This window comes from Pongo abelii, chromosome 14 (assembly GCF_028885655.2).
Source record: "Pongo abelii isolate AG06213 chromosome 14, NHGRI_mPonAbe1-v2.0_pri, whole genome shotgun sequence".
Lineage (NCBI taxonomy): Eukaryota > Metazoa > Chordata > Mammalia > Primates > Hominidae > Pongo > Pongo abelii.
Window position 1 is genome coordinate 117,127,609 of NC_071999.2, and position 12,060 is coordinate 117,139,668.

General features: G+C 49.2%; 1 protein-coding gene across 1 annotated transcript; it reads right to left on the minus strand.

Annotated features, from left to right (window-relative positions):
- Nucleotides 1-3,794: 3,794 nt before the first annotated feature.
- LOC100445885 (putative uncharacterized protein encoded by LINC00346) lies at nucleotides 3,795-4,289 on the minus strand. The gene has a single exon (XM_002824432.4). The coding sequence runs from the start codon at nucleotides 4,287-4,289 to the stop codon at nucleotides 3,795-3,797; it is 495 nt and encodes a 164-aa protein (XP_002824478.1).
- Nucleotides 4,290-12,060: the final 7,771 nt, after the last annotated feature.

Here is a 12,060-nt window from a genome sequence, read left to right on the forward strand (position 1 = left end):
ACCACTGGAATTGGAGTGGCAGCAGCTAGGACAGAAGGCATCCAGTCCAGAGCCTGCACAGAGCAGTGGGGCCCTAGACTCGGCCCATGAAACCATTTTTGCCTCCTAGGCCTGTGATAAGAGGGGTTGCTGCAAAGTCCTCTGACATGCCCTGGAGACATTTTCCCCATTGTCTTGGTGATTAACATTTGGCTCCTCATTACTTATGCAAACTTCTGCAACCAGCTTGAATTTCTCCCCAGAAAATGGGTTTTTCTTTTCTATCATATTGTCAGGCTGCAAATTTTCCAAATGTTAATGCTCTGCTTCTTTGTAAACATGTGTTCCAATTTCACGTTATCTCTTTCACTTTCAAAGTTCCACAGATCTCAGGGTAGGGGCAAAATGCCACCAGTATCTGCTAAAGCATAGCAAGAGTGACCTTTACTCCAGTTCCCAAGAAGTTCCTCATCTCCATCTGAGACCACCGCAGCCTGGACTTTATTGTCCACATCACTATCAGCATTTTGGTCAAAACAATTCAACAAGTCTCTAGGATGTTCCAAACTTCCCCACATCTTCCTGTCTTTTTTCTGAGCCCTCCAAACTGTTCCAGTCTCTGTCTGTTACCCAGTTCCAAAGTTGCTTCCACATTTCGGGTATCTTTATAGCAGTACTCTACTCTCTGCAGTACCAATTTACTGTGTTAGTTCATTCTCATACTGCTATAAAGAACTATCTCAGACTGAGCAATTTATAAAGGAAAGAGGTTTAATTGATTCACAGTTCTGTATGACTGGGGAGCCCTCAGGAAACTTACAATCATGGTGGAAAGGGAAAAGCCATGTCTTATATGGCAGCAGGCAAGAGAGAGTGTGTAAGAGGTGGGGAAACTGCCTTATGAAACCATCAGATCTCATGAGAACTCACTCATTATCATGAGGACAGCATGGGGGAAACCACCCCCATGATCCGATCACCTCCCATGGGATCCCTCCCTCGACACGTGGGGATTATGACGATTACAATTCAAGATGAGATTTGGGTGAGGACACAGGGGACACAGCCAAACCCTATCACTGATGGACAAACACCTTGTGAGGGCATCAGCTCATTTAATCCTCATCACCATCTTATGAATGAGGAGTGGGCATTGTCACAGACCCTGCTTTAGAGAAGTGGAAATGAAGGCACAGAGAGGTTTAGGTATTTTGCCCAAATTGCACAGCACTAAGTAGGAGCAGGATTTGAACCCAGGCCGTCTAGCACCACGTGAAAGCCCTTCTTCACCCTCTCCCTACGCAGAGCTAAGTGGGGTGACAGACGCATTACAGATGGATGCACTCATGTCCCTGTGTAAATGCACAGCTTGGGGCTTGTTCTTTTTCTCCTTTGAAAATGCAGATAGAGCCGTCTTATCCCGCTGATGCTTGGCGACGCCTCTCCATTTCTCACCCGCCCACAGTATCCCACAGCCCCGCAGCTCCACCACTAGACCGTTTCCCATGGATGGCATTTAAGTTGCTTCCCATGTTGTGTCATAACAATGTTCAACCCTCGTCATCCTTTGTGTATTTTGTGTGCTCTCGTGAATATTTCTGTGAAAATGTCCCCTGGAAGTGGATGCTGGATGAAGGTTTGAATGTCGTCATTGGGGGTAGATGTTAACTGACTGTTCTCAAGGTGGCACCACTTTCCAGCCCAACCTGGCCTGAGACTGTCCACTTCCCACACCTCCACATGCCACAGGCTGCCAACTCTTAAGCTCACATCTTAATATATTCAGTTTTCAACAAATTCACATGTGCAACCAGAAACCAAGAGGAGACTCCCCACAGTCCCACTTTTCAGAGGCATCTTACGGTCATTCCTCCTCTTTACCACCAGCCTGGTTTGCTTTTATCTCTAGTTCTTGCTCTGTCGACCTCACATATTACCTCTCAGCCTGATGATCAAAGGTGGGGATCTGGCTCACTCGTGCTGGTGCTGCCAGAGGGAGGCAGTCATGGCATTGGGTTTTGCTCTTCCAGGAGGCACTTGTGGCAGCAAGTGCTCGTGTGTTTCCCCAGCATCCCTCTCTGCTTCCATGGCAGAAGATCCCGGTGTCTTTGTCTCTCCCGAGTTCCTGAAGCTCTGGAAGCCACAGGCCGGGAGGACTGGAGGTGCATGGTGGGGTGTGGCAGAGATGCAGGACCGTGGATCTGATGACACTGCAGCTTTCAGACTTGTTTTATGAGAGAGAAACAACTTCCATTTCATTCCCTGTGGTTTGAGGATTTTCTGTGATGTGCACCCTAATTTAAGCCCAAATAAAGTAATGTCATTACAACTGCGTCTGTTGTTTTGTCTTCCGCACTCACTCCATGAGGGCACGGTACCCTGACTCTCTTCCGTGCCTCCTCTCGGCCCCCACCAGGTGCTCTTGCCACTGTCACACTCCCCTCACCTGGTACCGGGTGACAGGCCACCCTTTTCTACAGAGACAACTGAGTTCTGTGCTTTGTCCATAGTTGAGTCCCAAAGAAACCCTAAACTACACGTGCATTACTACAACTGCGTGAACACTGGTCTCCTACCAAAGTCTGCAGAGGTGGAGCCCACAGCCTCCCCGGACAGGCAGGAAGCTTTGCCTCCTTCCCTGCATGTCCCACCCAGCTCACGAGGAGCTAGTTGGAGATTCTGGGTACCACTGTGCACACGCAACACACCATTTACACACTCAAGTATTTGGACCACAAGTGGTACCTGTGTTACTCAAACTGTTGCTATTATGGAAGTTGCGGGGCAGTGGTGGAGGTGTTTGGCCAAAGAGTGACCATCATCTCAGTCTGACGGAGACTGTCCTAGTGTTAGCATTAAAAATCCCATGTCCATAAAACCCCCTCAGTAGGCTGGGCATGGTGGCTCATGCCTGTAATCCCAGCACTTTGGGAGGCTGAGGCAGGTGGATGACCTGAGGTCAGGAGTTGGAGACCAGCCTGGCCAACATGGCGAAACCCTATCTCTACTAAATATTGAAAAATTAGCCAGCATGATGGTGGTGCCTGTAATTCCTGCTACTCAGGGAGGCTGAGACAGGAGAATCGCTTGAACCCGGAAGGTGGAGGTTATAGTGAGCCAAAATCACCCCATTGCACTCTGGCCTGGGTAACAGAGAGAGAGGCTCTGTCTCAAAACAAACAAAAACAAACAAACCCTCAGTCCCAAGCAAACTGGGACAGTTGGTGACCCTGGTGGAGCACATGCTGTAACATTATTTCCTAAACTATGAGTGAGTAAGAATTGTTCTGAGTCTCTCCCTGTTCAGAGTCCTCATTCTTTTTCCTTTTCATGTCAAAGCTAGTTCGATTCCTAGCAGGATTCTAGGCTAAACAACGGTTTCTTCTCAGACCTCTGGAATAGGCAGGCCACCCATTGGCAGGCCACCCACATTCTCCTGAAAGTGTTCCTGACTGTCCACCCGCATCAGCCCACAGGACGGAGCCACACAGCCAGGACGGAGCCGCACACCTGCTCTCCTCCACCTTAGGTCAATTCCATGCCTACCTGGTTCTTGGAAAGTGCAGCCTTAAATGAAAGGACATGTAACAAAATCCATTTTTTTCTCCTTAGGATGAAATGATGTTGAAGGAAAGAATGTTATTTGAGGACTTGCTGTCTGTCCTTTTGTTTAAAGTTGCCGTTTCCAAGAACCTAATGACAACCTTAAGTGAGGAATTAGTGTGCTCATAAAAAATTTTTAGAAGTTTTATGCTTACAGGAAAATGGTTGAGGGTAATACAGAGTTCTCATGTAACAGAAATTTCTACTATTATTCACGTCTTACATGAGATGGGCACATTCTGTCCCTGTGTTTGAGGACTGGACAAGCCCACTCCAGTGGTGCACAGCTGGGGCGTGCCCCTCGGCAATGGGGTGACCTGGCCCTCTCGCCCAGTGACGTCCTCATGCTTTGTGTCACGTGAACCACAAAAGCTGAGTGAAAACAAAAGTCCATGAATGTCCAGGGCAGCCACCAAACGTGCGCAAGTAAGTCTCATGAAACAAAAGCTTCCCTGGATGGGGACAAAACACACTTCCTTCTGCTTGTCGCCATCCCTGGCTCCTTCCACTCGGCCCGTCTCCATGACGTGTTCCTCTGCTTCTCTTCCTCCAAATAAAAAGGAAACACGCCTCATAAGGACAGCAGTGTCGGGCTGGAGCGGCCTCTCCCCATCAGCACTAATGGTGTGGTACCTCTCAGCCTGCCCTTCTCTCTCCCCAACTGTGTTTTCCCTTCTTCCCCAACCTCCTCTTGGCTGAGGCCTCATGGGGAAAATAGGGGCACTTGCTCCATGGGCCCCAGGGAAATGCCAGCACCCCGGGCCAGAGAGTAGCCGAGCTCCAGACTGAGTTGTTGCCCCGTGGGCCACAAAAGCTGGTTCCTGCACAGCAGCAGCCCTGGGCCCAGCAGATACAACAGAATGGGTTTCCTTACACAAACTGTGCTTGGCAGATGTCGCCTAAAAGACAGGAACACCGAAATTCCAACAGAACGACCAGGGGGTGGCTCTGTCCTGGCAGGCTGCAGGCTCTAAGGGACATCACGTTTCCGGAAGGTCAGCGTCAAATGCTGGTGAGAACTCACTCACTTCTCACTTCCATGATAGGCACGTGTGTTGGCTCCACCAGGGTGCAGAAGCCACACAAGCTGCTTTAACAGAAGAAATTCACGTAAAGAACAGCTCTCGGGCCGTGGGGCTGTTAACCAGGAGGGTGCACAGTGCACGCACCGTCCAGGTTCCGGTCAGTTTTGCTCCCACAGTCATCACCCTGGTGGGCGTTTCATGTTGTTGCTGTGAGAATTTGCCGTTGCTTGAGTGAGTCACGCTGACGTGGCTCCTGCTCCAGGGTTTCCAGTCTTTCTGCTCCTAGATTGACTCAGTGCTGGTCATTAGGCGCTGTCCATCAAGGGGAACTTGCCTTGGGCATGGAAAATGCTGACCAGCTCCCTGTTTTGGAAAATGACCTCATCCCCAGGCTGCCCACAGGAGGCGGAGCATGTCAATGCCGTTCCTTACTGGTGTTTATATTACTGTTTTTGTCCTTTTTATGCAGCCTGCGGAGTGTACTTCTGTAGCTGTCATTTCACTCCTGTGTTTTCCCGGCCTTGGGCGAGGATCCCATGCTGCTGGTAATGAAAGCTGCCTGTTCCCTTGGTTGCTTTCACAGTCCCTCCTTTCTCTTCCAGAGAGAGGTTTTTTTGTTTTGTTTTGTTTTATTTGAGACAGGATCTCACTCTATCACCCAGGCTGGAGTGCAGTGGCATGATCTCGGCTCCCTGCAACCCTGCCTCCCAGGCTCACAGCATCCTCCCACCCATGAAGGGAAAATAAATCCTGGGCCTCCAAATTCAAGCCAAAGTGAAAAGCCAAGCTGGGAACTGGGTCGTGCAAACCCGCCTCCCCTTTTGGTCCCTAAATAAGATGGTGCAAGATGAAAAGCTACACACCTCCCCTATATTTTTCCACAAGGAAATTCCTAGTGAGCTCTGAGATCTTTACTGTAAGGTGTTTCTGTTAAGATTTCACCATGGCAATGCAAATTGATAGCTCATCTTTACAGGTGCAGTCAACCCCTGCCCACCAGACACAAATGCATACCTGATTGTTCCCCTGCCTCCTCTGTCTAAGTCATCTTGTGTAAAAATAATGCAGATTCAATGAGCCAAAGGCATGACTATTTTTCTCTACCCGCCTCTTAGATGAAAATTGTGTACTTGTCATTATCTCACCCTTTCCCTTTTAAATTTGGAGCCCTCAAAATCATCTTCGGAGGTACAGACTGTCTCCGGGGTGTTCGTCCTTAACTTTGGCAAATAAACCTCTTAAAATGATTGAGACTTGCCTTGTCATTTTTCTCAATTGACACACCTCAGTCTCCCAAGTAGCTGGGACTACAGGCATGCGCCACCAAGCCCAGCTAATTTTTGTATTTTTTGTAGAGACAGGGTCTCACGTTGTTGCCCAGGCCGGTCTTGAACCCTTGAGCTCAAACAATCTGCCCACCCTGGCCTCCCAAAGTGCTGGGATTACAGGCGTGAGCCACTATGCCCAGCCCAGAAAATTTTAAAACCACTAAGGAAATAGTGCCATTGTTATGAATCAGAGACTTAATGTGATATTTCATGTAGTGGTTCCTGTCGTTTTGCTTGCAAAATTGGCTTCAATTATCTTGAATTATACGAACTGTCAGAAAAGCCCTATGGCAGATGATGGTAATGAAAAGACATCCTTTAGCAGACAGGGAATAGGACTGATTCACTGATGCATCTGAGTTGCAATTTGTGTAGCTGTTTCTAAAAACCTTGTAATTAAATTCACTTGTGAGAGCACAGCAGCCTTCATAAATGGGAAAACAGAAAAATCGAAGTTGTTCTCAAACCATCCTGGAACCTTAAAGTTCAGGGGGCACCTGGCAGAGGGGAGCCACACAAAGACGGCAGGGAAGGGAGGGTTAAGGCGAGGCTGGGATAAGCCAAGCAGGGCTGTTCTAGTTTATCTTTCTTACTTTGTTCTTAAGAAAACTTGCTGAATGTAGTTGGCTTCAGATCTTCCTGTTTTTAAAAAAAAGGCAATAAAATGAAAAACCTGATGTGTCCTCTGCCCTTCCCCAGCCCTCCCACCTCTCCCTGCAGGAGGTGAGCACTCCTCAGGGTGCCTGGTGGAGAGGTCCCTGCCCTCCCCTGCACGGAGTTGGGGTGGCCTTAGGCCAACAACCATCAAAGAATTCAGGCCCTTAGTTCAGCGACCCAGGGGGGAACTGGGTCCAGTCACCAGCCATGTGCGTGAGCTTGGATGCAGAGGCTCCAGGGGAGCTTTTAGATGAGACTGCAGCCCTGGCTGACACTGCACTGTGATCTCCTGAGAACATGAGCCCGAGGAAGGGGCTCCTCCCCGAGTGGGATGTCCTGCCTCACAGCTCAGCGCTCTGCTGCTGCTGTCAGTGCTGTGTTTTGAGGGGGATGCTCAGTGCTGCACTGACCAGCTCTAACCTTGGGGACACTGCAGCCCTGGCCATGGCCTGGGGACCCCTTCGAGGTGACCTTCCAGCACAGGTACTGGGCGGGTACCCACCCCCCAACCTCTGCCAGACTTTGCCCAAGAGGCACATCCCTCTTTGCTGCACTGTGGACCTGCCTGCCCGGGTACTGGGGCACTTGGTCATCTGGGGGCTGTGACCATTACTGGGATGAGGCCTGAACTCCAGGTGGAGACCCCTTTCCCAAGCCTGCACTTCCCGCAGCCCCTCCCTGAGCCCTGGGACCTCCCAGAGTCCTCTTGACCTGTGTGGCTCTGCTTGCACAGGTTAGAAACTTCTAGTTCAGCTTCCCTGGCTGAGCCCTGCCACTTTTTCTGCTGAATGCCCAGAGAATTGGGGGATCCATGGCGCCACCCCCCCCCCCACCTACCCCTTCCCTGCCTGGCCATGAGGCTCGGGGACACAGCAGCTGTAGGGCTTTTCACCTGGCCCTCACCTGTGGGGCCTCCGCCTCGTCCTCAGCTCTCCCTGCGGACTGACCACAAAGTGGTCACTCAGAGTCCCCTCGGGGATGGTTTCAGAGCTTCACCGGCCTCCCTTCCCCACCCTGCAAACCTTCAAAGCCCGAGCCCACGCCTCGCACGTGCTATTCCCAATGGAGAGAAATGTGACTCCATCCACGTCCTGCCCCAGACACCCAGGAGCTCCAGTCCTCTCCCCTTTCCGTGGACTGGAAGCTTCTCCAGGGCTTGAGACGCCCACCTTCCCAGCGACTCCTGCCCGGCAGACTCCGATTCCGACCCCATTCTGTCCACATGTCCCCTTTCCAGCCCCGTCTCCCCCTGCCCATCTCCTGAGACCTCTCTAAGGCCCCTAGGCTCCTGAGCAGACCCCAGCAGGGCCCCTGAGCTCCATGATTCTGCACTGCCTGGGCCTTCCCGCCAGAGCCGACCCTGGCCCTTCCCTCCTGCCCCCCAACAGGAGGCCGAGCTGCCCTCAGGGGCCTCTTCACGGTGTGCAGGCGCCCCCCACCCCGGCCCCTCCTCCCCAATGGCCTCTCCGCCCCTCCCCTTCCGCATAGTCTCTGATCCTCCTCCCTTCCCCTCGCCAGGCGCCTGCTCTTCCCTCCATTCTCCACATCTGCACATCACACACGTGACGTTAACACACATGCATGTATTTACACACACACACGTCACACGACATTCACACACATGCATATATCTACACACACACACGCCACATGACATTCACACACATGCATATATTCACACACACGTCACACGACATTCACACACATGCATATATTTACACACACAAGTCACACGACATTCACACACATGCATATATTTACACACATGCATATATTTACACACACGTCACATGACATTCACACACATGCATATATTTACACACACACGTCACACGACATTCACACACATGCACATATTTACACACACACGTCACACGACATTCACACACGCATATATTTACACACACACGTCACACGACATTCACACACATGCATATATTTACACACGTCACGACATTCACACACATACATATATTTACACACACACGTCACACGACATTCACACACATGCATATATTTACACACACGTCATACGACATTCACACACATGCATATATTTACACACACGTCACACGACATTCACACACATGCATATATTTACACACACGTCACACGACATTCACACACATGCATATATTTACACACACGTCACACGACATTCACACAGATGCATATATTTACACACACACATCACATGACATTCACACACATGCATATATTTACACACACGTCACACGACATTCACACAATGCATATATTTACACACACACATGACATTCACACACATGCATATATTTACACACACGTCACACGACATTCACACACATGCATATATTTACACACACGTCACACGACATTCACACACATGCATATATTTACACACACACGTCACACGACATTCACACACATGCATATATTTACACACACGTCACACGACATTCACACACATGCATATATTTACACACACACGTCACACGACATTCACACATGCATATATTTACACACACACGTCACACGACATTCACACACATGCATACATTCCCACACATCCACACCCACACAAGACACACACGTAACATTCACACATGCACACCCACACATGTACAAGTCACACAACTTTCACACACATGCATACATTTACACACATCCACACAAGTCACACAAGTAACATTCACACATGCACACACATTCATCCACACATGTACAAGTCACACACACATTCGCACACCTGCATTCACACACATCCACAGATACACAAGTCACATTCACACACGTGCACACCTCGACACAACACCCACATGCAACATTCACACACATCCACACATGCACAATAGCCACACACATTCACACATGCACACATATAACACGTCTCACACAATCACTCATGCACGTCAGCCACACATATAAAACATTCACACCTGCACACTCACATTCACAAACGTCACACACATACAGCATTCACACATGCACAGCAGCCACACACATCCACATGCATCACACATTTATACACATCTGCACGCACATCACACAAATCAACATTCACAAGTGCGCACACATCATATACATCCACACACATCACGTACATTCACACATAAACATTCACACACACCAGATTACCACTCACATACAACACTCACGCTACCCTTCACATTCTCATACACACATTTGCACACTCACACATTGCCAACGACACAATTCCCTCCACATTCCCCCCACATTCCCACACTGACACACTCCCACACTCCCACAGTCCTTGCACACATTTGCACACTCACATCCATATATGGACACACATCCTCATGCTCGCTCACTCACATGCATTTGCACACACTGATACATATCCTCACACACACACTGGCACACTCAGAGTCTCCCTGGCTGCAGCTGTGTCCGGGATCACTGTTGTTACCGTTGCTCAGTGCAGACTCTTGGGGTGGTGTCCACCTCCAGCCCCCAGCTGCAGCCCTGCCCTGCCGCAGCCCCCACTACCCTCCCACCGCCCCGGGACTCCTCACCCGCCCCGGCCCATCCCACCCACGGCCTCGCCCCAACCCCGGCTGCGGTTCCCCACGCAGAGCCGCGCCGGAACCGCCCGGCTCAGCCCCCTCCACCCGCACCTGCTCCTCTCTCCCGGTTCCCGCCCTCCTGATGGTTCGTCCCCCTCCACCCGCGCCCGCGCCCCACCCCCGGTTCCCGCCCTCCCGATGGCTCCTCCCCTTCCACCCGCTGCCAGTTTCTTGGCTCCCCCTTTCCGGGAAACTCTTCAATGTTTCCCATGTTCTGTCTCCAAATTATTCGCCCGTTTTCTCTTCCTTAATAAAACCCCAAAAACCCAAACTATGGAAAAGTCAAAAAGGGTAATTCAATGAATACCCAGTCTACATTTTCCAGTATTTATCACTAGTCGCTTAAATCTCATCATTCGAAACATTCCAGCAGTTCTCTCACCGTGGCCTGCAGAACCCCAGGGTCCCCAGGACCCCATTTCAGGGGGTCCCCAAAATCCCAAAATCAAAACGGTCTTATTACCAAGATGTGATTTGCCTTTTTCAGTGTTGACTTCTGCACTGAGGGTTCAAAAGAAACGGTGGGTAAAGCTACTAGCACCTTAGCAAAAACTGCTCCGGCCTGATCACGTTTATATTCTTCACTGCTGTGCGGTCAAAAAGAAGAAAAGAGCCAATTTCACTTAAGAATGCTCTCAATGCTGTAAAAATGAGTAAATTTTGACAGCACACGTTCTGTGTGATGTAAAGGGAAGCGTGTGTAAAGGATTTGTTGTGTACAGCTGTCTCCAGGAAAAACACGTCTCTGGTTGATTGTGCGATAAGTGTATCCAGTCACTTTTTCAGAAACGTCATTTTCATTTGAAATAGTGAATGACAAGCTATGTAATTTCAAAAAAAAATAACCAGGTTGTAATGCAGTGGCTCAAGCCTGTAATCCCCGCACTTTAGGAGGCCAAGGTGGGTGGATTGCTTGAGGTCAAGAGTTTGAGACAGCCTGGGTAAAATAGTGAGACCCCATCTCAACGAAAAAAAAATTAAAAAAAAAAAAATTGCCGGGCATGGTGGTGCACGACTGTAGTCCCAGCTACCTTCAAGGCTGAGTCAGGAGGATCCCTTGAGGCCAGGAGGTCAAGGCCACAAGGAGCCAAAATCGCATCACTGCATTCCAGCTTGTGTGACAGAGTGAGACCCCGTCTCAATTTAAAAAAAACCAAAAAATTAACCAAGTGAGCCTTCTACTTCAAGGAAAACTGACAGTATTTGTGTCCAATGATAAAATTTGAGTTTTTCAGCAAAAATCAGGATGTTGTAAAACTTGTATCCAGTATCATGAGCTTGACAACTTCCAACTTTTGACTTTCATGAGATTATTGGTGATCAATGTTTTATTTATTTTTATTTTTTTGAGACGGAGTCTTGCTCTGTCGCCCAGGTTGGAGTGCAGTGGTGTGATCTCGGCTCACTGCAACCCCTGCCTCCCAGGTTCAAGCGATTCTCCTGCCTCAGCCTCCCAAGTAGCTGGGATTACAGGTGCGTGCCACCACACCCAGCTATTTTTTTTTTTTTTTTTTTTGTATTTTTAGTAGAGATGGGGTTTCATCTTGTTAGCCAGGATGGTCTCTATCTCCTGACCTCATGAGCTGCCCGCCTCAGCCTCCCAAAATGCTGGGATTACAGGTGTGAGCCACCGTGCCTGGCTGGTTATCAATGTTTTAATATTAATGAAAAGTTTCAACATTTGAAAGACTTGTAGAACTCAGTTAAAAAATATTTCCCAAGTAAGTAATGCATAAAGTTACAAAATTATGCATGGGTTAAAGGTCCATTCTAAGTGAAAGATGGACTCTACAGTAACTGAATACAAGAAGCTCACTGATGTGGACCCTGATTCAACATTGCAACTAGCCTTTAAGAAACTACTGTTACTGGATGGAAGATCTTGACTGCGAGGTGTCCAGG

Coding starts and splice junctions, on each gene's coding strand:
- LOC100445885 (XM_002824432.4), bottom strand. CDS start 4,289: ATGAGGCCTCAGCCAAGAGGAGGTTGGGGAAGAAGGGAAAACACAGTT.